General features: G+C 50.5%; 3 protein-coding genes across 8 annotated transcripts; 2 read left to right on the top strand and 1 right to left on the bottom strand.

The window, feature by feature from the left end:
• Positions 1-64: 64 nt before the first annotated feature.
• Chrnb1 (cholinergic receptor nicotinic beta 1 subunit) lies at positions 65-10075 on the top strand. Its single transcript, XM_020151633.2, has 11 exons — positions 65-224; positions 316-455; positions 1048-1092; positions 1787-1896; positions 1999-2107; positions 2443-2590; positions 2846-3055; positions 5898-6121; positions 6851-7020; positions 7333-7480; positions 7781-10075. Exons 1-11 carry the CDS (start codon positions 167-169, stop codon positions 7919-7921), a joined length of 1503 nt encoding a protein of 500 aa, XP_020007222.1. The 5' UTR covers positions 65-166; the 3' UTR covers positions 7922-10075.
• Zbtb4 (zinc finger and BTB domain containing 4) lies at positions 9383-27519 on the bottom strand. Of its 6 annotated transcripts, XM_020151610.2 has the most exons (5): positions 23855-23922; positions 16177-16247; positions 15722-15815; positions 14462-15573; positions 9383-13857 (listed from the first exon to the last, which is right to left on the bottom strand). In XM_020151610.2, the coding sequence occupies exons 4-5, from the start codon at positions 15562-15564 to the stop codon at positions 11910-11912; spliced, it is 3051 nt and encodes a 1016-aa protein (XP_020007199.2). In that variant the 5' UTR covers positions 15565-15573; positions 15722-15815; positions 16177-16247; positions 23855-23922; the 3' UTR covers positions 9383-11909. The 6 variants fall into 6 exon arrangements, with proteins under 6 accessions (XP_020007199.2, XP_073903083.1, XP_073903086.1 ...); XM_074046982.1 differs by lacking the exons at positions 15722-15815; positions 23855-23922 and adding an exon at positions 27419-27519 and having other exon boundaries at positions 14462-15118; XM_074046985.1 differs by lacking the exons at positions 15722-15815; positions 23855-23922 and adding an exon at positions 27419-27517 and having other exon boundaries at positions 14462-14981.
• Positions 23864-26842, top strand: Slc35g6 (solute carrier family 35 member G6). Its single transcript, XM_074048890.1, has 3 exons — positions 23864-24034; positions 24084-24260; positions 25596-26842. The coding sequence occupies exons 1-3, from the start codon at positions 23864-23866 to the stop codon at positions 26604-26606; spliced, it is 1359 nt and encodes a 452-aa protein (XP_073904991.1). The 3' UTR covers positions 26607-26842.
• Positions 27520-27672: the final 153 nt, after the last annotated feature.

The raw sequence follows: 27672 nt of genomic DNA, 5'->3' as shown, positions 1-27672 counted from the left end.
GTGACAACAGTTGCTCGGGGGCGGGATTAAGTCCCGAGGGCGGGGCCGGTGGGTTGGCAGCTATCCCCCCAAAACAGGTGCACATTCCTGGGCGCCTCGTCACTTCCCTTGCTGTGGAGGTCTCGGCGACTCTTCCAGCAAACTCACTGCACGACGCAGTCGGGCCATGACCCCAGGAGCGCTGCTGCTGCTTCTGGGGGTGCTAGGGGTGCTGTTCGCCCCAGGTAAGTCAGTCTGGGTCCCAAAGAGGCAGTGTCAGGGGCAGCGGTCGTGACCGGGCACCAGGGATTCACTTAGTGCTCTTTCCATACGCAGGCGCCCGCGGCTCGGAGGCGGAAGGCCGACTCCGCGAGAAACTTTTCTCGGGCTATGATAGCTCCGTGCGGCCGGCGCGGGAGGTGGGAGACCGGGTCGGGGTCAGCATTGGTCTCATCCTGGCGCAACTCATCAGCTTGGTGAGGGCGCACGCGTGGGGTTGAGGCGGGGCTAGTGGACCGTCTGGGAGGCAAGGCAGGACCCATGGCTAGGCTGGGGGCGGGACCTAAGTGGGGGTGAGGCCAGGCAGAGAGATGGGCAGGCCTTTAGCAGAGATTGAGTAGAAATCCGGCCAATGAACAAGTTCGTGGGCGTGGCTGCTGGGCAAGCCCAGAGCAGAGTTGAGTGCGAGATCTTCAGGTAGAGCTGGAACACATGGACTTGCTGGGGGATGGACCTTGAGGCAGGACCAAATAAGGTTCTGACAGGGCGGGGCGGAGCTTGGTGCTCCACTGGTCAATGAACTGCCCTAGCGGAGATACAGGGTTGAGTGGATTGTAAACTGTGGGTGGGTCCCGGAACAGATCCAGGGTGATGGTAAGTAAAGAGGCCGAGTAAACAGGAGGATGGGTGTTTCTGAGGTGGAGGCCGGGCTTAATCTAACTCAGATTTGGATCCAAAAAAGTGGGGCTCAAAGAAAGTACCCAAAGTTTCCAGGGAGAGGTGGACTTGCCGAGCCCCCATTTCCCTCTACCTCATTGCACCTCTGCTCTTTAAATTTTTCCCTTCTAGAACGAGAAGGATGAAGAGATGAGTACAAAGGTGTACTTAGACCTGGTATGGAGATCCCGTGGGGTAGGGTAGGGGGGTCCCAATGTCTTTACAATTTCTGCGAATGTCTGGCCCAATAAGAATTTTTGTATCAGCCGGGTGCCGGTGGCTCATGCCTGTAATCCTAGCTACTGAGGAGTCATGAGTCAGAGATCAGGTTCGAAGCCAGCTCGGGCAAATAAATTCGCGAGACCCTATCTCGAAAATACCTAACACAAAAAGGGCTGGTGGAGTGGCTCAAGGTGTAGGCCCTGAGTTTAAGCCCAGGTACCTCAAAAAATGAATAAAAAGTGTACCATGACCTCAGAAAACACATTTATAACTGAAACAGTAGCTTCAGTAAACAATTCCTAACCGAGTTGCATTATATGCATTTTACATTCTAATTTTTAAAACAAGGGGTTGGGATCACTAATTTGAATCCCCATCCACTGAAGGGTCGTGAACTGCAGTTTGAAAGCCAGTTTTAGAGGATGGCTAGTGCAATCTCTTTTTCTTTTTTATAAACTAAAAAAATTGGGACCTGGTGCCAGGGAAGGGAAATTCGCTGACGTAGGTGAAGCCAGAACCCAGACCCTTTGACCTACAGCCAATGCTTGTGTCATTTCCCTCCCTTGCACCCCTTCCTGGGCTTGCTGACATCCCAAATCCTTCCTTGGCTTCTAGCCTCCGAATAGCCCTTTAGCTTCTGTTTTCCTAGGAGTGGACTGATTACAGGCTAAGCTGGGACCCTGCGGATCACGATGGCATCGACTTGCTGCGCATCACAGCTGAATCGGTGTGGCTCCCTGACGTGGTGCTGCTGAACAAGTAAGATCTTTCCAAAGCTTGGGAGGTCGGGTGGGGCCTCCGAGGGGCGGGGCTTCCGGAGGATGGGTCCAGATCCCAGATGAGAAGATCCCTCCCCTACAGCAATGACGGTAATTTTGATGTCGCTCTGGACATTAACGTCGTGGTGTCCTCCGACGGCTCCGTGCGCTGGCAGCCTCCAGGCATCTATCGCAGTAGCTGCAGCATCCAGGTTTCCAGGCCCCACCTCTTAGACAACCTGACTCCCCAGCAATTCATCCCTCCTCCATTACCCCCCATGACCCTGCTTTATTTTTTCTGATTTTCTATTGAGTGTCCTTTTCTTTGTACACTTTTTTTTTTTTTGACTTCCAGTCTTCCTCTGTAACCCTCCTCCATTTTCCCAGTGGCCTCCCTTAATTACTCATCAATTCCTCTGCAATCCCAAGTCCCTGTGACCTTCCCTTGAGGTCCCTGTCTCCTTTGTGCCCCATATCCTGTGCCCTCATCAATGACCTCAGCCTTGACCAGTTCTCTGGCAGTTCCAGTGACTCTCCATCTATCCAGGTCACCTACTTTCCCTTCGACTGGCAGAACTGCACCATGGTGTTTAGTTCTTACAGCTATGATAGCTCAGAGGTCAGCCTGTATACCAGCCTGGGTCCTGATGGGCAGGAGCGGCAGGAAATCTACATTCATGAAGGGACCTTCATTGGTGAGTGGGTATGGCTCCCACATCCATAGTTTCTGATTTCCAGTTCTTAACAGGCTGATAAATATATTCTGCCAGTGATGCCTAATGTAACTGTATTGGGGTCAGCAAGATGGGTATGACTATCAACACTTTACAAATACGGATATTGAGATTTTGTTAAGTTTATTAGAGATGGGCTGCCCAGCACAGTGTGCCATCCCTGGCACTGCTCTCACATCTGTGTCCCCTTCTTCTGTCACCGCCCCCCCCACCAAGAGAATGGCCAATGGGAGATTATCCACAAGCCCTCTAGGCTAATCCAGCCTCCAGGTGATCCTAGGGGAGGGAGAGAAGGACAGCGGCAGGAAGTCACCTTCTACCTCATTATCCGACGGAAGCCACTCTTCTACCTGGTCAATGTCATTGCCCCGTGCATTCTCATCACTCTCCTGGCCATCTTTGTCTTCTACCTGCCACCAGATGCAGGTAAGGGTTTCATCCAGGCTGGGTTTTCCTGCCATCTTAGGTAAGGACCATCATGGATTGCACTTCAGCATTCCCAAGTGGATTCAACTTCAGGTTCTACATCCCTACAGCCTACAGGCCGCTGGCCTGTCCCCACTCCTTTACAGTCCTAGCCTCTTACCCATGGAACCTCCATTTTTTGGATCTACCAAATTCTAGGATAAGTTAATTATCCCCTCTCCCCACTTTTCAGACACCCACTAGTACCTTAACTGTGTATCTCCCTGGGAAATAATAGTCAACATTTCTCTAGCAGCATAATGTAGTAACAAGGTAACTCTGAGAAAATTCCTTTCCTCTGTTTCCTGATCTAGAAATAGGGACAATCATTATCTCTCTGGCATCATTTATTTTGTTGGTACTGGAGTTTGAACTTAGGGCCTGGAGCTTGCTAGGCAGGTGCTGCACTGCTCAATCCATACCTGGAGCCTTAGGATTATTTTGAGGATTGACTGAGTTAACAAAACTATGCCTGATACCCAGTAAGTTCTATGTAAGTGTGTTTTTAATTTGTTTGGTTTTGTTTTTTACTTTTTCTTTTTTCTTTTCTGTGAAGGGTTTTTTAGAGATAGGGTCTCAAAGAACTGTTTGCCTGGGCTGGCTTTGAACCTCAATCCTCCTGATCTCTGCCTCCCGAGTAGCTAGGATTACAGGTGTGAACCACTGGAGCCTGGCTTTTTTTTTTTTTTTTTTACTATTTTTGAGCAGTTACTATAAGGTAATACAACCATCATATTATATGTATCAACTCAATTCTAATCTTTACAATATTCCAGGTAAGTACCAAATTGTCATTCCCACTTTACAGATAGGGATAGAGAGGCTGAGAGAGTTTAAGTCTTTGTCTGACATTACACAGAAAGGGGCAGTGTTAATATTCCAATCTTGATTAGTGCCAGTTTTATTTAGAGACCCAATATCTTTATCTTTCGTATTTAAAACATCTTTCTTCCTCTCTGGCATCATGTTCTCTGTCTACAGGAGAGTGATGCAGCTGTAGAAACCTAAAAATATAACCCTTAAATCCTCTTTGAGCGGGAAAAATCTTGGGCACTGGTGACTCATGCCTGTAATCCTAGCTATTCAAGAGGCAGAGATGAGGAGGATCACAGTTCGAAGCCAGCCCAGGCAAATAGAGACACAATCTGGAGAAAAAAAAAAAACAATACAAAACAAAACCAATACAAAAACAAGGCTGGTGGAGTGAGTCATGTGGTAGAGTGTCTGCCTAGGAAACATAGCAAGTGTGAAGCCCTGAATTCAAACCCTAGTATTACCAAAAAAATAAACAAAATAAAAATACTGTAGGACTAAAGTGTAGTGAACCATAATGATTATTTACTTCAATACCTTTCATGAAGTTTGCAATGTCTCTTGTATGCCACAGGAGGAATCAGCCACCCAGAGTATCCTTGTATACTGTTTCATTTTTAGATCCTTCAAATTGCTATATTTTTCCTAAAAAAGCTACAGATTCCTGAAAAAGCTACAGAGGCCGGTCCATTCATTCATGCAAATACATTTGTTGAGTACCTGTAATGTGCTAGGCACTGGGAATGCATCAGTGAATAAGAAAAGATAAAAATTGGTTTGGGGATGTAACTCAGTGGTAGAGTACTTGCCTACCATGTGCAAAGCCCTGGGTTTGATTCCTGATCAGGGCCAGGCATGATGGCACACACCTCACTCCCAACACTGGGGAGGCAGAAGCAGGAGAATCTTGAGTTCAAGGCCAGACTGGGCTCAAAGAAAATACATTAATTTAAAAAAGAAAAGAAAAGTAAAACTCTGGCCTTGTGGAATTTACATCTATTAAGGGGGATATGTGTCAGTAAATAAACAAGTAAGTCTACTATATGGTACATAAGACAAGTCCTAAAGAGGAAAATAAAGTAAGATAGTGGATTGGGAAGATGAGAATGGGGATAGAGGTTGCAATTTAAAAACAGGATGTCAGGACTGGAGGTGTAGCTCAGTGATAGAGCACTGTACTATCATTCTGGAGTCCCTGGTTTCAGACCCTACACTGCAAAATAATTAAACCAATACAGTACAAAGTGGGATGTCAGCAAGTGCCTCATCGAAAAGGGAATATTTGACTTGAAGGAGGTGGGCAGGGAGAAGGCCATGGAAGAGAATAATTGAAGTAAGCAAGGGGCAAAACAGATGAAGTCAGGAAGCTAATGGGAAAATCTTTGTAGGCCATAGTACAAAGAAGGACTTTTTAAAACTTTTCCTTCCTCCCTTATCTCTCTCTCTCTCTCTCTCTCTCTCTCTCTCTCTCTCTTTCTCGTTGCCCAGACTAGTCACCACATCCAACTAGGGCTTTGCTTTTATGCTGATAATGAGGTGTCACTGTGTTTTGGAGAAAGGAGTGATACAATCTGCTTTATGTTTCAACAAGATGGTAGTAGTGGCTAGGATCAGTGTGGTAGACACTATCTCATCAGTTTCAGGATATATTTCAGCTTTAGTCAAAAGAGTTTGCTATGGATTGGAGATGAGATGAGATGGGTGTGCATGCATATGTGTGGGTGAGAGAGACAGCTCTGGTAGTAAAGGAATTAGGTTTTGGACAAGTTAAGTTTGAGATGTCTATTGTATATACAATGGAAAAGTTGAGTAGGCATTTGGATATGAGTCTGGAGTTCAGGGAAGTCCAGGCTGGAGGAACAAATATAGGAGTGATTTGCATACAGATGGCCTGTCCTCGAGTGGGCTGGAAACAAAGGTCACTGATTATGCCACAGTGATTTCCTTCTGGCACAGCTCAATCTTTCTGCCTTCCCCTCTGCCCTCCAAGGAGAGAAGATGGGGCTCTCCATCTTTGCCTTGCTGACCCTTACTGTGTTCCTGCTGCTGCTAGCAGACAAAGTGCCTGAGACTTCCCTGGCGGTCCCCATCATTATCAAGTATCTCATGTTTACCATGATCCTCGTCACCTTCTCAGTCATCCTAAGTGTTGTGGTCCTTAACCTACACCACCGATCACCCCACACTCACCAAATGCCTCTTTGGGTTCGTCAGGTAAGATAGATCTCCTCTAACCTATGTTAATTCCTAATCCTAGTATTTGGCTTTTTGTCCAGATATCATTCCTTCCTCCCACCAACCTCAATTTTCCTTTTATAGACCTTGGGAGAAGTATAGCTACCTGGTAGAGTGTTAAAGTGCCAAAGCCTGTTGGGTGTTAAAAGACTGTACAATTAATTTTACCTTTCCATCATTGTCATTGGGTAGATTCCATACTCTCTTCAACAATACTACCCATCTTGGGTCCCAGGAAAACATTCTCAGGAGTAGGTACTGTTTACGGGGGAAGCCCTCAGAACCTCTCCTCTCAGGATGTCTTCCAACCTATTAAAGAGCTCCTAAGGTGGCTGGGCATAGTGGTAGACTTGGGAGGCAGAAGCAGGAGGAAACAGGAAAATCCCAGCTACTTGGGAGGTGAAAGCAGGAGGATCATGCATTTGAGGTCAGCCCTTTAGCAAGACCCTATCTCAAAAACAAAATACAAAACAAAAAAGGCTGAGGACATGTTTCAAATAGTAGAGTACTTGCCTACCACAGTTGAGGCCCTGGATTCAATCCCCAGCTTATTAACCTGTGCAGTTGCATTTCCTTGTCTGTATAGCTCTGTGGGAGACCATGTGCATGCATGTACAGGAATAGACACGTGGGGTGGGGGTGATTGGCTGTGTTCTTTGTGGTCTGAAAATATGAGAGCCCCCTCCAAAATGCTTTTCTACTCTACAGATCTTTATCCACACGCTCCCTCGGTACCTGGGTCTGAAAAGGCCCAAACCTGAGAAAGACCAGTTGCCGGAGCCCCATCACTCTTCTCCAGGAAGTGTCTGGGGTCGGGGAACAGATGAATATTTCATTCGGAAGCCGCCAAACGATTTTCTCTTCTCCAAACCCAACAGGTAGAACCTACAACCTTGGGAGAGGGAGAACTACAATTCCCAGAGGCTGGCGGAAGCTGTCGGCCTATGCTTGAGCATCATGGGAGTTGTATTCTTTCTGCTGCTCGCTGTGCGAGAAGGCGGGGAAGCTCAGAGGGGTGGAGGAAGTTGCAGAAGTCTGGAGAGGTCGCGCTGGCGGGGAGATATTGAAGGGCCTTCTCAGATTTTGAGTACTGGCAGGTTGTGGAGGAGGCAGTTGGAACAAGGGCCTAGGTAACGGCGCTGGCTGTCCCTTTGTGCCAGGAGTGTGCCAAACAGTCACACCTTTTCCAGGTTCCAGTCTGAACTGTCTGTCCCGGACCTGCGGAGACTTATCGATGGTACAAATCGGGCCGTGGGCCTGCCTCCGGAGCTCAGGGAGGTCGTTTCCTCGATCAGTTACGTCGCTCGGCAGCTTCAGGAACAGGAGGACCATGATGCAGTAAGTCCAAAGTCGGTGGAGCAGGGCAGAGCCAAGGTACCTTGCTCCACCCCAAATTCAAGTCCCGCCCCTAGTATTCGCTTCCGCTTCTGATTGGAGTTATGCTTTATTTGGTCCCATCCCCTGCTTTCCAAATGGTTCTTTATTCCTAGTAACGGCTGGTCTCGCTTTCCTGTTGCGCTCCGGCTTTTTTTCTCTGACTCGGGGTAGGAAGACCCCGGCGGGATACGAAGCTCTGGGGGCGGGCTTCTCCAGGCCTCGGGTCCTGGAGCTTAGGAGGTTTCCTCTGCCTAACTTCAGCTGAAGGAGGATTGGCAGTTTGTGGCCATGGTAGTGGATCGCCTCTTCCTGTGGACCTTCATCATCTTCACGAGCGTCGGGACCTTAGTCATTTTCCTAGACGCCACATATCACTTGCCCCCTCCTGACCCTTTTCCTTGAGGACTGGAGGCCCGGTTGAACTGAGAGGTACCTGTACTCTCAAGCCCCATACCTCTCTGCCTCGTAACTCTTTCAGTAGGAATCCAGTCCTCTTACTTCTTTTCTGGGGAGGGCTTTGAAGCGAGATTGAGGGCTTCTGAGAAGGGTACCTTGAACCCACCTGAAATGCACATCAGCTTATTTACTCTTTGGGTCTTGAAGAAGCTCTTTTGGATGTGAAAGCTTAGGTCCCCAGTGAACTAGAACAAAGAGTAGGAACTAGATTGTAAGCCTTATGAGGGCAGGAATGTAATGTGCCCAGCACCTCACACAGGTCTTGACCCCAAAATAAGTGCTTAATATTTGTTAAAGAGGGGGAAAAAATGTCTGGAAGGAAATACACCAATTAATAGTGCCTACATTTGCATGGTGAAACGAATCATTTTTCTGTCATTATCTTTTGTAATAAGGAATACTACCTTCAGTATGTAAACAAGTTATTTCTAGAAGGCTCTATTTTTTTTTCCATTTTTCTTTTATTATTCATATGTGCATACAAGGCTTGGTTTATTTCTCCCCCCTGCCCCCACCCCTAAAAGGCTCTATTTTTAATGGGGGAAGAAAAAAAGCATTTTAAAGATTCAAATTCTGGCTTTGGTGCTCAAACCACTAAACTGCTCTGTACCTCAGTTTCCACCTCTTTAAAATAAAGCTAATAATATAGTATATGTCCCATAGTAAATACCCTGACAGTGTATATCATAGTTTGCAAATTGCTGTTTAGCCCATGTTGTGTTAAATTTGAATTAACTTGCTAGTTTTAAAATTTGGATATTTCATAGAGACATTTGGATTTCTGGCTTCTTTTGAAAAATGTTTTAAAAACTACAGTAACACTGGCCCTGATACTCCTGTCGGCAGCAACTTGCTAGAGTGGCTTCACACTCTGGTCAAGCTATTGGTGCCAAAAGTCCACAAAAGCTCCTTCCTGTCCACCTGCCCATCACTCCATAACATTAGAAAAGATATAGAGGAGGGGAAAACAGGCAAGGAGTTGAAGCCAATAGTGAGGGTAGGGATAGAAAAAGGTCACGTCTCTATGGCCATGACACATTTTGAGCCTCAATATACTTTCAAACTGAAAAAAGGGTTGGACTTGTTTAAGACAGTGTTATTCAGGGATACAGAGATGCTGCATCCAGCACTTGTGCACACAGGCTGTGTGATGTGGAATGAGTTACTGAATTCATGTTTCTGCCTGGAGATCAGACCAGTCAGCTGGAGCCTAGTAGTTATGACGATTACAGTGAAACACTTGGAGTCAAGGAGCCCTACACCTACTCAACTGCTGAAAGTTGTTTTAAGAGGGAGAATAGAGCTATCAAGTCCCAGGATCCCTGTGGGACAAGGCAAGCATGTCCCTTTCCCCAAACCCACCAGCCACACAAATAATTGCACCTAGCATCCCACTGTGGAGCACAGTTCATTTGTCTTGTTGGTTTATTGGCCTAGAGAGTTGGACACACACACACAATGCGGAGATAAATATTGGTCAGTTTCTCTAAAATCTGGGTCCTCACTACATATAGAGCTAGAGTCTGTAATTCTAAATCTTGCGTGCTGTGGCACAGAACCAGTGGCCTTCCCACTCCAGCACCCTTCTTCCCAGAGAACATGGGGAAAGAGGGCACTAACTTACAAGACATGATCATTTTCAAATGACAAAATGGCAAAATCCCGAATTTCCAACATCTGAAATTCACGATATTCAAATTCCCCAGCTCAAATACATATATTTTAGTCTTCACTTTGCCACAATCTTGTTGCCCAGAATCACTAAATTCTGGAAGCTATTTTCCTTAATCATATTAAAAAAAATAAATGTCTACAATCTCAATTCCCAAGATGTACATGCTTTTGGAATTTTGACCTATTCTGAAACTCAAATTCCCTGCCATCCTCAACCCCTTCAATTCTCCTGTGCCTGTTTTACTCAGAGGAGTGCAGGTGAAGTATATAGGGGTACTGTCAACACATCTGTCCCCTGCCTCCAGGCCTTCCTCAGTCTCTCTGGTGGTTCCGCTGTATATATAGATATAATTTGTGTGTAGATATATATATGTATTCTTTATTATGTATTATTTCGCAGTTTTTCTAAAGTGCCAGAAAACAAGACTTGTGGGAATTTGTAGTGATTTTTTTGCGTTTTTTTCCCCCATTTGAAAACCTACCCCTCCCCCCACCCTTAAAAATTGGAACTTGGTACATTCAGTAGGAAATTCTTCACTCAGGCTGTGGCCAAGACCAAGAAAAGTGCAAAGAGACAGAGGAGGAATAGAGTGACTCCTCCGTGGTTAACATTCAGGGAGCCTGTCAAAAACTTCCCCTTCCTATACACTGGGAGGGAAGGAGACGGTAGGAGGGACCTCCTCAAACTCACCTCTCCAAAAGCCATGATCTTGCCCTCTCCGCAGTTGCTAAGAGGGCAGCCATCTTGGCCCCAAAAAACAGTAGCTGGGAGAAAAGCTGCCATTTTGATGACAGCAACCTTTCCCACTTTTAAACTGCACTCCTCTAATTCCCATTTGTCAAATTGCTCCCCCAAACTGGCTCTCCCCTTGGAGGGAGGTGGCTGGAATGGAAAATGTTCATCCAACCACAGAGCATGGAGGCCCTGTTTTCAAAGAGAACTAGGAGCAGACATTTCTTCATCTTCCCCACTGGAAGGAAATATAGGGACCCCTGACCAGGGTTAACTAGTGCAAATTAGGGATTAGGGACTATTGAAGGTCCCTGTGCCCCATCCCTTGGCTGGGATCTTTGGGTGTGGGGAACTGAGTCAAAGATGGGGTATAAGGTGCTATTTTGGAGGGCAAGTTGGTGGGGATACCCCAAAGCCCACCAGTAAAGTAGGACGGTTCCCTCCAAAACCATCTGGAGTGATTGGTGAGAATGACATTGGGGAAGGTGGAGGTAAAGGTAAGGATGGAAGGTCATGTGCAAATCTTGGGCTTACCCACCTATCCAACCCCTATATTTTTTCTGGCTATTTGGTCTAGTTTGGGAGAAACCATGGAGGGGGAGGGAAGCAGGGAGAAAGTAGATTCTCTTTTCCATCCCAAATGGAGCTCTTCCCTCCTGGCTCCCAAATGTGGTTTAGCCCAGAAGACACCACATATAAAGTCAGGAAAAGGTGTGATCTATTCACCTCTTTTGCCTTGGAAGGATGGGGGGGGGGTGTCACTGGATTTGGGAGTCAAGGAAGGGCCAAGATTTCCCTGCCCTAGACTGGAAAAGTGCTTAGCTGTGGAACACAGGGGTTGCCCTCCCTCCCAAACCTCTTTTTTAACCTGGATTGGGCAAGGCCATCTCCAAAATCTAGGAGTAGAGGAAGAAATATGGAAGATCCAAAGGCATGGAAGCCAAGGAAGGCATGGCATCTTGATGTGAAGGAAACAAGGACAGAGAAACCCACCCTTGGGAAGAACGGAATCCAAAGCCATGCTCCCTGGCAGGTGTGCTGGGTATCACAATGGTCTGGTCCAGGCCCTGGGCCACAAAGAATGGAATGTGCTAGGAAGCATCTGGGGAAGGGCTTAGAGAAAGCTTCAGAGTGAGCAGGGATCATGAGGTGAGAGATGGTTTCCCCATAGGTTTACAAATCAGGGGAGCAGGGTAGACATTCAGAGCTGGTGGGGGCCATGAGATTCAAATAAGTATATTGCTCAGTTGCCCCAAGGGCTGGAGAAGGGATGGGAGCTGGCCCTGCCCCTCATGGGGGCCATTCCCTGGAGGAAGATTGAGAGGGGAACCACCAAAGATCCCTTCCCAGGAGATGGGAAAACTACAATCTTACACAAAGCAGCCCAACCCCTGAGCTCCAGGGTCCCCCAAGTCCCTGCACAAGAGTGTGTTGGGGCTCCCAAGGGGCAGGGAGGCCAGGGAGCTGGTAGTGGTGGGGGGTTCAGGAAGGGTGGTATCTGGTGAAATGGGGGTCTAGCTTTAAAACTCACCCTACATCTCCCTTCTGGGTTCTCTCAACCTCTACCCTTTCCCCTTCTCCCTTAGGAGGAACTGGTGGAGGAAGAGTTGGGGGAGGTGGAGTTGGAGGAGTAGGAGGTGCTGCTTGAGGATTCACTGCGTAGCTGAAGACCCCTGGTAGGAAAGGAAGGGTTCCCCCGCCCTTCTCATCAGGTAGGACCATGTTGAGAGCAACTGGGAGAGCAGCCAAGTTGCTGAAGTTGTAAGGGTAGGCAGCAAGGAGCTGGGGACCATAGACAAGTGGATAGGGCTCAGGGTAGAAGGTGACTTTGGCAGCCCCCATCCCCTCCATCCTGTCCCCTTCTGAAGCCCCCGCTGGCCCCTCACTCCCAGGTTTTCCTCTGCCACCGCCAGGTTCCCGGCCACTCCCTATCAGGGCCAGTGGAAATTCCTGCACAGGTGGGTACACATAGCTGGCCCCCCCTGCTACTGGGGGCTCCTCACCCCCTGAGATGACAGGGTCCTGGAGTGAGGCAGTCTCTGAAGCCTCCTCAGCAGCAGTGCTCCCACCACCTGCCTCCCCACTGGATGAGGACACTTGCATCTCTTGGGGGGCCTCCTCCTTCACATCCCCAGGCCTGGTGCCAGCACTGCCCTTGGAATAGGCAATGACAGGTGTGGGGGTGCCCCCAGGCCGCTCTGCAGCATGCCTCTGCCCATGTCGGCTCAGGGCAGCTGCCGTCTTGCACACCTTTGCACAGTGGGGACAGGTGAAGCGGGTAGAAGGCCTCCTTCCAGCCCGGGAGCTGTGGGAGCCCCCACTGTGAGCCTCCTGGTGTTTTCGAAGCTTCCTCAGGGTGGCAAAAGCCTGGGCACAGTCCCCACAGCGGTGCCTCCGCTCACCACGTGCACGCCCTGCTGGGCCTTCCACTGCTGGAGTCTCCTCCCAGCTCCTCCGTTCCAGCTTCTGCCTCCAGCGTGGTGGCCGTCGACCTCGGGGCATCCCATTGCCCCCACTACTACCCCCGCTGGTAGCTCCAGCTTTGCGCTTAGGTTTGTAGGAGTAGTAGGGTCTCCAGAGCTGATCCTCCCCACCAGCCTTTGATTCCTCCTCTTCTTCCTCTTCCTCCTCCTCTTCCTCCTCCTCTTCTTCTTCCTCCTCACTCTCCTCCACCTCCTCTCCACTCAGTTCCCCAGGACGCAAGTCGGTTTCTGAGATGCGGCGCTTGACGATGGCCTCCTCCCCAATTCGCACAGTGATCTGACACAGTGGAGGTGGAGCCTGTAGCTGAGAAGAGCCCCGGCTTGTCCCTGTGGGGGGACCCGCACCCCCGCCAATTCCACCCACAGGCTTGGCAGTATAAGTCAGAGTCCTCCCTGCCCTCGGATTCCGGCCCTTGGCCTCCTCTGTGGCCGTGGCTGGCCCTGCGGCTGTGGCTGGGCTGATGGTGGTAGAAGCTGGGGTGGTGGGTGTTGCTGCAGGTTCAGGGGGAGGAGGTGGGTACTCCCGTTTCTTGGGGGGTCTCGGGGGAGCAGTATAAGTGATGACGGAGGCTGCTTGGGACCCTCCTGTGCTGGCTGGCCCACTCCCCGCTCCACCACTGCTACTGCTCCCATGGACAATGACAGAGGGAGCTGGGTGAGCAAAGGTGATGACAGAGGGGGGTGGGCCAGGTTCTGGAGCAGGTGGGGGCCTGGGTGGGGGGCTGGCTGCCACTGCCGCAGGGGCCGATGTGTGGAGGCTTGGAGAAAGAGGGGCTTCGACGGCTCCCTGGCTGTATGTCTTGTAGGGCCTCTTGGCTGCCCGCATAGGGAGCAGGCGGTATAGCTTGAGGGTATTAAGCTTGGGCTTGTAGCCTCCATTGGGTGTCTTCTCACTGGCTAGGAGGCCAGGGCTAATGCCATGGAAGGCTCGCTGGTGGGTCTTCAGGTTATAATAGGTGACAAAGGTTTCCCAGCAGAAGATGCACTGATACCTGGGCCAGGACAGTAGGGAATAGGGCAGGAACAGAGCTACTTGAGTCTGGGGCCCTGAAACCATGGACTCATCTTCCCATGTCCTCTGCAGCCATCTGTTCACTCTCCCTTCATGCTGCTTGCCTCACCCTGCCAGCCTCCAGTGGGGCTCCAGTCCTAGCTCAGTGCCCTCCCCCCACCACCAGAAGCCAGACGTTCAGCCTCAGATGTTTCATCTGTGAATTGGGAATAATCATACATCCTAACTCACAAAGCTTTCTTTTGAAGCACAAAAGACAAAATGGAAAAATGACTTACGAACAGGGATACACTATGGAAATACCAGTGACTATTCTGAGTAAATATTCCCATAGCCCTCTACTATGTGGGCAAATTTTTCCTGCTTTTCCCCATCACACCAAGCCAGGTAATGGCAGGCAAGATGCTGAGGCAGGTGGGTGAGTGGCAGGGAACAGACACCAGGATGAAAGGAGACTCCAATGTGGATGGACAACTTTCTAGGTCCCAGGCTTTGCCCATTACCTCTCTTGTCCTAGTGGCCTCTGAGTGCTGACTTTTGGCCCCTCCCCACTCCCTTCCACTCCCCAGGCCCAGGCCACTCACCTGCGCTCCCCAGTGTGCCACACCTCATGCTTGGTGCGGTACTCAGCCAGCGCAAACACCTTCTCACAGTAGCGACAGGGGTACTTCCTCCGCCATGAGTGTACATTGCTGTGCCGCTTCAGGCTGGACAGGGTCACGTAGGAACGCTCACAGGCAGCACATACATACAGCACATGGCCGCCCACCACCTTCACCAAGTGCTCAGGGCCACCTCGGAAGCCCACTGGTGGGGGCAGGGCTGAGGCATCCACTCCTGCAGGACCACCAGGACCAGGGCCCTGGGCTCCCAGTCCTGTAGATCCCCGAGTACTGGCCCCCCGCCGACACTGGGCCTCATGGGTCTGCAGCCGCTTGGGATGGATGAAGCTCTTTCCACATCGAGGGCAGGGGAGGGGCCGTCGGGACAGGGGGGGCTGTGAGTCAGAGGCTTGGGGCCCAGCCTTGTCACCCTCCCACTCTTCATCTGGCCTCGGCGCAGGCCCAAAGCTGTCTTCTTCAGGCTGGGAGGTGGCCACAGGAGCTGGGGCAGGAGGTACCCAGGCATCACCTTCCTCCCCTAGGCCCTGCAGGCGGGAGATGCCCAGCCGCCGTCCCAGAGCTCCAATCTCTGCTACAGCTGCCCCATCACCTCCACCACCAGGGAGTGCAAGCCGGGCACTATAGATGAAGTTGAGGACATCAGAGAAGGCAGCTGCTGGGACCCCTGGCAGCTCCAGGACCCGGGGTGGGGATAAAGCAGGGGGAGAGGCTGGAGGGGGAGACGAGGAGGAGGAGGAGGAGGAGGAGGAAGAAGGGGAGGAGGAGGATGAGGAGGAGGAGGAGGAGGAGGAGGAAGAGGAAGAGGAAGAGGAGGCAGCTGTGGTGGTTGCAGGATTGGGAGCTGAGCCCCCAGTAACTGGTGGGAGGGGCAGTGGGGCTGAAGCTAGCAGGGCCTCTCTGAAGAAAGGACTAGAGGCAGCCAGGACGCTGCGGTGAGCAGGGAACTTGGTGTCTCCAGCTATAAGGGTGACGTCACAGAAGAGGCCTCGGAGCCGCTGCTCATTGAGCTGACGCAGGACAGCTGGGGCATGGGACGGATCCGTCACCTCTGCAGGAGGTGGCATGGCGCCAGCCTAGATGTGGGGAGAAGAGGCCAGGGGGAGTCTCAGAGGCTAGGCAGAGGTCAGGGGCCTGAGACCAGGGAGATGAACTGTGAGGGGGCCAGAGGCTGCTGGTCAGAATCTGGTGTAAGCCGGGCACCTGTGGCTCATGCCTACAAACCTAGCTACTTGGAAAGCTGAGATCAGGAGGTTCCGGGCCAGTCCAGGCAAATAGTTCGAAAAACCCCATTTCTAGTGCTCAAGCGGTACAGCGCCTGCTTTGCAAACAGATCCCGAGAGAGAGAGAGAGAGAGAGAGAGAGAGAGAGAGAGAGAGAGAGAGAGAGAGTTTGGTATAAAGACAGTCATTTCAGGTCACAGAAGACAGAGATTAAGCCCAAGTCTAGTGGGCTGGAAAAGACCAGGGATTCCTCAGGTCATGGTGAAGGCCAAGGGGTTATGACCTTCAGGGTCACAGTCTAGAGAGGTAAGCAATGCAACTCTCTCTCTCCTTGGAAGGAGATTTCCTGTAACCATTTTCCAGCACTACCAGCCTGGACAAAATGGCTGCCCTTGCTAGCTTGCTGCCTTAGGTGTGATTTTTTTCATAGCTGCAGTCCTCTCAGCACCCTCTCACCTGAGAACACAGCCAACATGAAGTGGAGTCGGGGGTGGCTCAGCGAGTCCCTTCTGCCCAGCCTCCTCCTTCTGTGGAGAAACAGAAACCATGTCAAGGGAACCGAGAGGAAGAGACAGGAACGGGTCCTCAGGATGGAAATGGGAAAAAAATGACCCCAGGCAGTGGACAGTGGTGCAGCAGTTAGGGTCAGAGAGGACATTAGAGCTACACTGCAGATCCTGATCGCGTCTAGAAGCCTCTGTCAGGTTATTTGTTTGGCTGCATCCAATCAGACCTCAGAGGTCACACAGATTATTGCAGAGCCTTGTTCTGTGGGACCCAGAGAAGTACAGCAACAAGATAATTTGCATATTCCCAATTCAGCTCCAAACAACGCAGCAGCACAGTTCAGAAAAGCCTGACAGATCTCTCTTAAATGCCTTTGGCTCAGTTTTGGAGCTCAAAGGAAATCAAAGATTTGCATGTTGTCTTTTATCACAATGGGCTTATTTACATATCAAAATTGAGCTTTTTATTGACCCAAACTGCTAGCTATTCAAATTAGGAGAGGGCCTCTTCCCAAATTCCCAGCCCAGTAAATCTTAAAAGAGGGTTCCTGGTTCTTATGCCAGGTAACCACTGAAGACCACTCACTAACACTATGAGTCTGCTTGCTCTAGCCTCATGCAGGCACTGGAAACATCAGCAGACCAGGAATGAAGAAACTTGTGTCTCACTCTTCTTCTGAGACCTCTAGGTCCACAGATTTTGGCTTTAAAAGCAGGGAAATGGAACCCGTACTTCACTTCTTGCTGGGAGGTTCATCCAAAACGAATGGCAGACAACAGGAGCTATGGCAGTTGCCAGCCAGACAGCTCTGCAAAACTGTTTCCCCTGTGGGCATCACAGGGTCTTTGGGTTCCCATTTTTCAGAGCCATACAAATGCCTTATCCAAAAATCACACACCTGCCAATAAAAATGGGGCCTGCTGACCGGAGAGTGTGGGTCTTTTGGTGGGGGCATCCTCCCAAAAGCCCTGGGTCTCACATATCCTCAGAAATGTTCTGTATAGTGCTATGGGATGACTCAAGTGGTAGAGTGCCTGCCTAGCAAGTGTGAAGCTCTGAATTAGAACTCTAGTACTGCCAAAAAAAAAAGAGAGAGAAATGTGTCTCAAAAATTGAATTATAGCTGGGCGCCGGTGGCTCACGCCTGTAATCCTAGCTACCCAGGAGGCAGAGATCAGGATTGCAATTCGAACTATCAGGCAAATAGTTCTTGAGACCCTATCTCAAAAAAACCCATCACAAAAAAAAGGGCTGGTGAAGTGGCTCAAGGTGTAGGCCCTGAGTTCAAACCCCAGTACTGCAAAATAAATAAAGATGATAAAATAACAAAAAAGAAATGTTCTGCATAAGGGGTTTCTCATCCAAATCCAAAAATGTTCCTTTATTACCTATATTATCTGTTATTTAGTATCTGTACTAAATTATCTCCCCATAACATGCCACTTCATGTTCCCTAAAAGATGGCCCTGACACTGCTCCTTGAGGGGAAAAAAAGAAGGTGGTAAATAGGATGATAGTCAAAAAAAATTTTTTTTTATGTGTCCATACTGGGGTTTGAACTCAGGGCTTCATGCTTGCTCGGCAGGTACTCTACCTCTTGAGCCACACCTCCAGCCCAGATAGTCAAAAAGTTTTAACACTAACTGCCAAACACAGCTCGAGAAATTGGTCAAGTATTTCCTTGCTGGACTGTGACTAGGCTAGGAGTCTGGGGGAAGAGGCCCAGTCCAACCATGGGCTATTTATGTTCAGACCTCCCGTTCCTTTCCATGATAACCCCAGGCCCACTGGAACACCGAGAGCTAGCATTTTATTTGCATTACTTCATTTTTTTCTCATCACTAACCTAAAAGATAGCAGTTAGCTCCCCCACATTAAGATGACTGAGGTGGGGTGCAAGTGGTTCACGCCTGTAAATCCTTAGCTACTTGGGAGACTGAGGTGGGGAGGACTGAGGTTCAAAGCTAGCTATGGCAAATAGTTCTTGAGACCCCATCACAAACAAAACAAAACAAAAACAGAGCAAAATGGACTGTAGGCATAGTTCAAGCAATAGAGTGCCTGCTTTGCAATTAGAAAGCCCTGAGTTCAAACCCCAGTCCCATTTAAAAAAAAAAAAAAAAGATGAAGCCCCAACATGCTAGGTACCTTGCCCAAGGATGTATGACCACTTAGTAGCTAGGCTGGGATCTGACCACAGTTTGGCTCCAAAGCCTGTGTTCCTAATTACCATACTATGTCATTATGAAAAACATGTTTATAGCCCCCACTGAAGTGCCACTAGCCCACCTGGCACCTTTGTGAAAATTAGAAGGCCCTTTCCTCTGGGAGGTAGCAGCCCTGTGCAGGTGAGCAAAGCCAAGGTTCAATGCCAGTCCCCATTTACCAAGGCCAGACCTGCCTGCCTGCACAACCACATGTGTGAGGACTACAACCATACTTGGACTTGCACCCACATAGACCCAAAGCTGAACTGACCCTTACAGGTCACCCAAAATCATCATCATCATCACGGTCTTTATGAAATACTTATGACTAAAGTATAGTGTTAAGTATTTTATTAGCATCATCTCGTTTCAACACTCAAACGATCACAGTGAGTGTTCACTCTACACTTATTTTCAGGTCAAGGGAACGTAGTGGTGGGGTGATTTGTCCCTGTTCTTGTTGCACCTGGGGTTTGGACCCAGCTCTCCTGAGTTCAACTCCCCAACAAGGGCTTATGGGAAGTGAAGAAGACACTAGCTACTTGACCTTGGAAAAAGTTACTTTGCCTCTTGGTATTTAAGTTTCTTTGTCTATAAGGTGGGGATGATTAACAGTTCCCACTTTGTAGGGTTGCTGTAAAGATGAAATGAGCTAACAACTGGTAGATTCAACCAACTGAAGACAAAAAATATTTGGGAAAAAATTGCTGCTTTACTGAACATGTAAAGACTTTATTTCCTTGTTATTATTTCCTAAACACTACTGTATAACAACTATTTACATGGCAAATTATATCATTATTTTAGCTTTTTTTTTTTTTTTTGGTGGCACTGGGGTTTGAACTCAGTGCCCTCATGCTTGGTAGGCAGGTGCTCTTACCACTTGAGCTACTCCACTAACCCCACCTATATTATTATTATAAGTAGAGATAATTTAAAGTATATGGAGGATATGTATAGGTTAGATGCAAATACTATGCCATTTTATATAAGGGACTTGAACATCCAAGGATTTCAGTATCTTTGGGATGTCCTAGAACCAATCTTCTCTGGGTACCGAGCAATACCGAGTCTTGGAATTCAGCCCTGGAAAATGGTGAGGGAAGTGGTGAAGGAAAATAGGCAGAATTTGGCCTTCAAGGTAAGTTTGATGACTGTGGTTTTCAGTTTATTTGTTCTTACAGCTTCTCTTCTCTTGCCTACCTGTGTGACTTCAGAGGTTCCACTGAGGTGGGATTTGAGCACATTCACCAGATATACTCTACCTCATGCTGTTCCCTCCACCTGGAATGTTCCTTCCTCTACATACCTCTTTTAAGCCTTGATTCAAAAGTCACCTTGCCTAGGGGCCTTCCCTGACCACCTCCCAAAATTTCATCTTTCCCATCCTACTTTTTCTCCTTGTCACTTAGTAAGACACATTGCTCATTTATGTCTAGAATGTAGACTCCCAGGAGGACAGGGGTAGAAATTTTTGCCTGCTTGTTTACTGAAGCATCTCTACTCCTTAGAATAGTGCCTAGTACACAATGGGAGGTAAAAAAGAAAAAAAAAAATCTAGGGGCTGGTGTGTACCTCAGTGGTAGAGTCCTTGCCTAGCATGTAGGAGGCCTGGATTTCAACCCAGCATCAAAATAATAATAATAATAGTAACTCTGGTAAATGAAAGAGTTTGCCTGGAAGCCAGGTATGGTGATGTATGTCTGTAACCTCAGAATTTGGGAGGCTTAGGCAGGAGGATCACAAGTTTGAGGCCAGCCTGGGCTATACAACCAGACCCTATATCAAAAAAAAAAAGGAGTCTGTTTATAGCCTGTCTACTCAGTGCTAATCCAAGTCAGCCAGGAGCTGGGGAGGATGATTAAAACTTGATGATTTTTTGGGTACTCACAAAAAAGCTTTTACATGCTTTGTCTCATTTTATCATATCCAAAAATAGGTGCTTACAATAGGTATTTATATTCTCCCAATTTTACTGAAAAGGAAACTGAGGTTCAGGGAGGGATGTACCTTGCTCAAGGTCACACAGCAGAGTCAAGACTTGAATTCAGGCCTGGCTGACCACAGATGCTGATTCTGTCCCTCTGCCATACTGCTGGATCCTTCCCTGAAGGGCCTATGGGCCAGGCAGCTGGTTACATAAATCACCACACCAAGTCTCACGTGCTAAGTGCTAAATGTGTCATGTCTAACTCCACCCTTTCCCTCACTCTCAAATCCAGCAGTCACCAAGTCTGGCTGAAACTGTGGGCCAAGCTTGGGAATGGCTCAGGAATCCCTCCCAACATTCTTCTGGCCCTCAAGCTAGCTCAAGTCCTTGTTAACACTGACATGGTCCGAGGCCATGGGCTCTCAGCTGTTCCCTTGCTTCTAGGCTTATCTTGTCTCTTCAAGGGTCAGCATACTTAACTGGTGATCCCTAGCCATCACTCCTGGGCTCAAAGTTTCCCAAGGTCCTCACTGACTCCAGAATAAAGTTCAGATTTCTCCACCAGGCACTTAGGGCTCTGGCGGAGTTCTAGGCTTCTCTGTGTTATTCTCTCTTCAAACACCCAATGTACTTTCCAACTTCTGTATATTTCACCTCCATGCCTTTGCCTCTGGGGGCTCTTTTGCAGGCAACACCCTTTCCCTTACCTTTTCTCAACACCCCTACAAAATGTTAAGCTCTAACTCAAGGCCACATCCTCCTTGGCCTTCCCTGACCCACAGAACAAGGACAACCAATCTCTCCTTCCTCTAAGTCATCAACATTTTGTGCCCCACATTACATAGCAGCAGAGGCTTAGGTTCTCCCAGCCTGGGCTGGGACTCCGTCTTTGCGTACTGATCTTTGGAAACTGATTGGTGAGATGCTGAGTTCTGCAGAAAGTGGTATGGGAGATGCACAGCAAGATCCAGAAAGGCAGCAGAGTATAGCAGTCAAGAGCACAGGATCTGGAACCTCACTGCTTGGGTTCAAATAGAGCTTTACCTCTTACTAGCTAAGTGACTCTGGGCAAATTACTTAACTTCTCTGGGCTTCAGTTGGCTTACCTGAAAACACAAGGTAATCTGAATTACCTGCTATGAGGTCTAGATGCATGATGGTACCCAAAAGCACTGGGAATGGTGCCTGGTATGCAGCCAGTGCAAACCCAGTGTTTATAGCTATTGTTCTTATCAAAGTCAGAGGGGATTCTCAGTGCTGGCAGAGGGCTGATAGAGGCTGGCACAGGCACAGTCCCCAACTGTCACTATGCCTCAGATCTGTTTCCCGAGTGCTGCTGGAAGGTAAGTAGGACAGTTAGCCCCATTTTACAGATGTGGAACTGAGGTGCACTGAGAAAAAGAGAGCAAGTTGCACAGCCACCAGAACTCTTCATTTCCAGTGTAGGGCTCCAGTGTTGCACCTGCTGTGCAGGTCTCACACAGCCAGCTCCCTCCTGCCACAGAGGATCCAGTCATAGTACCCCTCCCACAGGCACAGTGAACATGTACACCCTTCCATGGGCCACGTAGTACATGATTTTGTGAGCAATTGGAGTGAGCATGCATGTGCACACCCCCTCCCCCACAGAAGGGCCCAGGCCCCAAAGGTGAGGAAAACCTGTTCTGAGGAATCTGCCTACTGAGCAAATTCTGTCTGAGGCCCTTCCAGTCACGGGAGTGGGGCCCAGTGTGCATCAGAGATCCCTCAAGGGGACAAAGAGAGGAGAGGGCATGCGGAAGTAGGAGGCTGAAAACTTCACATTTCTTTTTTTCAATTTAGTGACAAAAGTCACACCCGACCTTTACATAAACATGGCCAAGGAGCCATTCTGTCTAAACTCACTTCCCTTGCAGGCACCAAGACTCTCCTCCCTGTGACCCTGACACACTGGGTGAGGGGCAAGCACACAGACCCTGCAAAAGAGCTGCGCCATCCCGACAGCACCCATGCCTCCTGTCTGCTGTCCTTGCTCTGCTCCATATTTATCTCCTCACCTTCCCATGACATCCCCTGGGCAGCCCCACACCACCACTTCAGCACACAGAAGGCAGGCAACACACACACAGCTTATGGCTGGCCTCCTTGGTTTGAGGCCCATATTGCCCTTGTCATGCCACCTCCCTTCCCCACAAGTGTTTTCTGACCAGCTTGCCTACCAGCCTGAAGGACAGCCCAGACAGGCCCCCATGAACGACGTCACAAAAGAATCCCGTGGAGAACGTTGCAAACACACAACCTTCCCCTTGCTTGGCTGCCCATTATCCCATAAACACAACTTGCACATCCCACCCTGAGCTCCTCAACCAGTGCCAGCTGACCCACAGGCACCAGAGGCACACCTTGGGGTTTTTCACTCTCATGATCAGTGGGATCTGAGTTCCACAAATGCAGCCCCTGTGCAACTCACTCATCACAGACACACAAACCCATCCACCAGCCTGTCCTCAGCCACAGCTGGACCACACCTCAGCAGAATTACAGAAATGGGACCCAGACATCCCTTCTGACTGAAAGGTCCACAACTGCCACTTCCAAATGAGCACATACACCCTGCATTCTGGTGCCCTTCACAACACATACACCACGCTAGCTACGCAGAAAACAACAGCTCCTAAACAGTTCACATGCGCAACACAAGAGCAAGAAAACACATGCTGGTAGAAAACATATATACAACCCCACATTGAACAAACTCTGCTGTCAGGGTATTGTGCCCTGCTTAGAATACCCATCTGTCATCAAAGGCACAGGGCCACATCTTGTAATTCGGCCCCACAACACTGAACGCCCCTCTTGGCTTTCTATCTTTATGGCCCAGTAAGGGCCTTACCCGGACTTAAGTGCCAAAGAGCAAACGGTGGTGCCCAGGAGCGGTTTACCTGCCCCAACACCATGTTAGGAGACACAATCTCCAAGACTCACAGCCACAACCCTGCGCTCTGCCCGGCGGTTCTTGGACCCCTGCTCTCATGGCGCACCCCGCACACCCCAACTCTGGGACGCCCAGCGGCCCACCCCTCCCCCTCTCTCCCTGGCTCCTACGCCATCACCCTCCCAACAGCTTGCAGCGCTAGCCCGGGTTCACACCCGCCCCACCCCACCCCAAGCCTGCCCCACAGGGGAGGGGGACATTAGGCTGCAGAATTAACCCTTCAAAGGAGGAGTGAGAGCTGCCCCTTTGACGGCCCCCCCAAGCGACCGAGTCCCCCAGTCGCCACTCGCTCGGACGCCATACCAAGGCCTCCCCCTTGGTCGCCCCCCAGCGCCGTGCGCGCCTGGAGGCGGGGCCTACTCAGCCCCCGACCCCCGTGCCCCCATGTCAACCCCAAAAGGGAGAGGTCGCGGCTTGGGGCGCGGCCCGGTCCCCCGCGGCGCCGGGCAGCGGGGAGGGGGCCCGGCAGTCGGCTCCGGTCCGCCCTGGCCCTGCCCGGTTCGCCCCGGGGCCCACCTGACTGCGATGGCGCCCAGTCCACCAGGCCCGGCTCATCACCGTGGCCGCCCCCGGCTGCTCCGATTTCGCCCGCCTCCAGCTCCGGCTCCGGCTCCGGCCCCGGCCCCCCCAGCGCCCGGCCCCGGCCCGGCCCCGCTGCCGCCGCCGCCGCTGACATCATCGGCTCCCCCCGCCCCGGTCCTACCCCCACCCCCACCCCCGGAAACAGTCCCCCCCCCCTCCCCAGCGCCGCCGCCGCCGAGAGAAGGCCGGCGCAGCGCAGCTGACACCGGCACTACGTTCCAGCGTCCGTGGCCTTGGTCGGGCTGATCGCATACAAGGAACCACGGGGCGCAAAGCCACCGGGCGGGGGCGGGCCGGGTTGCAGTGCCCCCGTAGGGTCTCACGACCACCCACTCCGTGGGTAGGGACTCCTCCGCCCTTCCCCCTGCACGCCCTTCACTCAGCAGTGCATATCGCTCAATAGCGCGCACACACACACACTCTCTGTTTCTGTCTCTCTCTCTTTCTGTCTCTCTCTCTCGTTCTCTGTCTGTCTCTCTCCCAGGCGGCAGACATACAACATGGCAGACTTACAGTCGGGCCCCGTGGGACCTACAAATTTATAGTCAGCACACTCATAGGGCTCCCCAGGCACGCGTGCACACCGCCCCCCCACCCCAGGAATGTGCGGGGACAAGGAAGACCTACGGGCACGGAATACCCTAACTCTACAGACCAGAGCATACATCAGTGATCACCCGTGTGGATAAACACTCAGCTTGTACTTTGCCTCCAAGGATGGAAATATCCACATCTATGTACTTGTGCACAAATGCAGAGGCCTTGGTGTGGTCCTCCTGGGACAGCACCAGCAAAATAGCAGGTGGAAGCACACTCCAAAGAAACATTCTGGAAACTCCAGAGGGACAATCCCAGGGACTCCTCCCTGGTGGTGGAAAATTAAAAACTCAGGAGACAGAGGAGCCAGCCCTCTCCTTAAAACCTTTGAGAAACAAGGCAAGATGTAAACTAACTTAAAGCCAACGAACTCTTCTCTCATCACAGAGTTAGTCATAAAGAGAGAGAGAGAGAAAAAAAGAACCAAACTTTGGAGTCATGGAGACAAAGATATAAAACAAGATGAGTTGGAAAAAATGAGAAAATAGCCCCCCCCCAGGAAGGTTCCAGTGAACCGCACCCTCACTCCAACTAGGTCACAATGGCTGGAGCTCTGAGGGGCTCAGGGCCCCTGAGTCAGGAGGATAAGAGGAAGTCCAAGGAAAGATGGTAAGTATAGGGGTCAGGGATATAGCAGAGAGGATAACACTCTGCTCCTGGTTACCCTCTTTCCCCTCCTTCCCTAAAACTTCCTAGCGGTCCTAGAGATACCCACAAATACATTTCATAATGGTATATCTGGGAACCTCTGAAGCTGTGACAATTACACAGATACAATACACAGCATCTGAAGCTGTCCCCACCTTCTAAAACCAACAGACCACCCTTGGGTTGTCTCTTTCTCCTCCTGTGATCAGCCTACTCAGAAAAAAACATGATTGATGCTCAGTGCTCCAGGACTGTTCACTCTCTGCTTCCTGCTTTAGATGTTCAAGGCCCACAATGTACCACCTCATCTATCTTTCAGGCCCTTTCTGGCTCCTAGTTTCTCTTCTACAGGGTCCCAGACCACAGCCTAGGTTTCACCCTGCCCCAGGCTGTGGCTGCCCTCACGTCCAAGCTCCTTTCTCCCTAACAGGCTGGCAGTCACCCCTACAACATGCCTGACTTCACCCAGCCATCGCAGCCCTCTACTCCACCCAGCCTCCCCTCGCACCAGTGCTGTCGGACCTCCGATACCACCAAGGGCCTGCTTGTGGCCTTGCTGGGTGGGGGCCTGCCCGCTGGCTTCGTGGGCCCCTTCACCCGTATGGCTTACCAGGCTTCCCACTTGCCCTCTCTGGAGCTGCTTATCTGTCGATGCCTCTTCCACCTCCCCACTGCCCTGCTACTTAAGCTGCGTGGTGACCCACTGCTGGGACCTCCTGATGTCCGGGGGTGGGCCTTCCTTCATGCCATGTTCAACATCATCAGCATTGGATGTGCCTACAGTGCAGTTCAGATGGTGCCTGCTGGGAACGCTGCCACCGTTCGTAAAGGTTCTTCCACCTTGTGCTCTACCCTCTTCGCACTCTGCCTTGAGAGCCAAGGACTCAGTGGCTATGACTGGTGTGGCCTGTTGGGTAGCACCTTGGGACTAATCATTATTGTGGGACCTGGACTAGGAACATTGCAGGAGGGGACCGGGGATTTCTACACCATCCTAGGCTATGTGGTGGCTTTTCTGGGAGGACTGGCCTTGTTCCTGGGGCTGCAGGTCTACCGAACCCTGCACTTCCCCTCCTGCCTGCTGACAGTGCTCTTCCTATTTGGTTTGGTGGGGCTAATGGGCTGTGTGCCGGCACTTTTTGTGCTGCAGACCCCTGTGCTACCCAAGGACCCTTTGAGTTGGAGTTGTGTGGGGGTAGTGGGGATCCTTGCTTTGGTCTCCTTTGTGTGTGTGAGCTATGCAGTCACCAAAGCAAACCCTGCTCTGGTGTGCGCTGTTTTGCACTCTGAGGTAGTGGTGGCCCTGATGCTGCAGTACTATGTGCTCTCTGAGACTGTGACACCTTTTGACATCGTGGGGGCAGGGGTCGTGTTGGGCAGCATTTCCATCATCACTGCCCAGAACCTCAGTTGTGAGAAGGAACAACAGGTGGAGGAGTGAGATGGAACTTGAGAATCTGGGGTTGGGGGTGGGGCAAGGGTAAATAGGAGAGAGACTGGAATACAAACATGGGAGAACAAGTGCCTGGAAAGAACTGATATGGGAGAGGGACACCTCTTAGATTCAAGGGTGACTAGGGATTTGGTGGAGAGGGATACCTGGAAGATCGGAAACAAATATGGGAACCAAGGGATATGGAGTCTAGGCTGGGTCCTGCAAACCAGGGCATAACTAAGGAGTAAAGTCTCAGATCCAAGGAGCTGAGGCAGGCTGGCTGTGGGCCATGGGGGGTATTTTCCCTCTGCAGCAGGGAGAAGAGCATTGCGGCTGGAGTGTGCAGGCAGAGGCAGCAGCTGCACTGGGGGAGGGGAGTGTTTTTTTCCCTGGGCAAAGGTTTCTTTTCCTCCTGGTATGCCCCCCCTTCCTCCCCCCGCCAAGGGGTGGTGACGTGACACTGACATCAAACAAGGTGCACTCTAAATGTGACTGTGCAGTTAGTGTCATCTCTGCCTTTGGAGGGAGAGTGGAAGTCACGGATCCCTTGGGATCCCTGCCCCTCCATCTTATTTCAGAAATATTCTTTAAAGTGAAGGATTTCCTAACATTCAGATTCCTTGACCCCATATTTCCCAGGATTTCGTATCCCGCCCCATGACTAATCTGTTCCCCCACCCCCCCCCCCCCGATTGTCCCAATCGCGTGATCTCTCCCGGACAGTGGCCAGGCCTCCTTCCCGAGCAGGTCTCCGAGCTGAGGCTTCTTGAAGCGGCTAAGCAGGGGAGTAAGGCTCGTTTCAAAGCTCCAGTACAAACCCGACGATGCCCACTCATTCTTGGAGGACGTTCGACAAATATCGGCTACTTCCGGACAGGTGACTGGATTCGCCATCTTGAGCTGCTTATGCATATTCAGCATGATAATGAATATTCATAAACAACGGCCGCCCAACTCTCCGCCGGTGAACTCAGTCGGGAGGACCCGACCGGCCCCCCCTCATTACCAATTCGGAGGACAGACCATTTTCCACCTAGGGGGTGATATAGAGAGACTTTTGCTGGAGACGAAA

This window comes from Castor canadensis, chromosome 11 (genome assembly GCF_047511655.1).
Source record: "Castor canadensis chromosome 11, mCasCan1.hap1v2, whole genome shotgun sequence".
Taxonomy (NCBI): Eukaryota; Metazoa; Chordata; class Mammalia; order Rodentia; family Castoridae; genus Castor; species Castor canadensis.
Note: the sequence above shows the minus strand (reverse complement) of the source record. Positions and strands in the feature narration are given on the sequence as shown.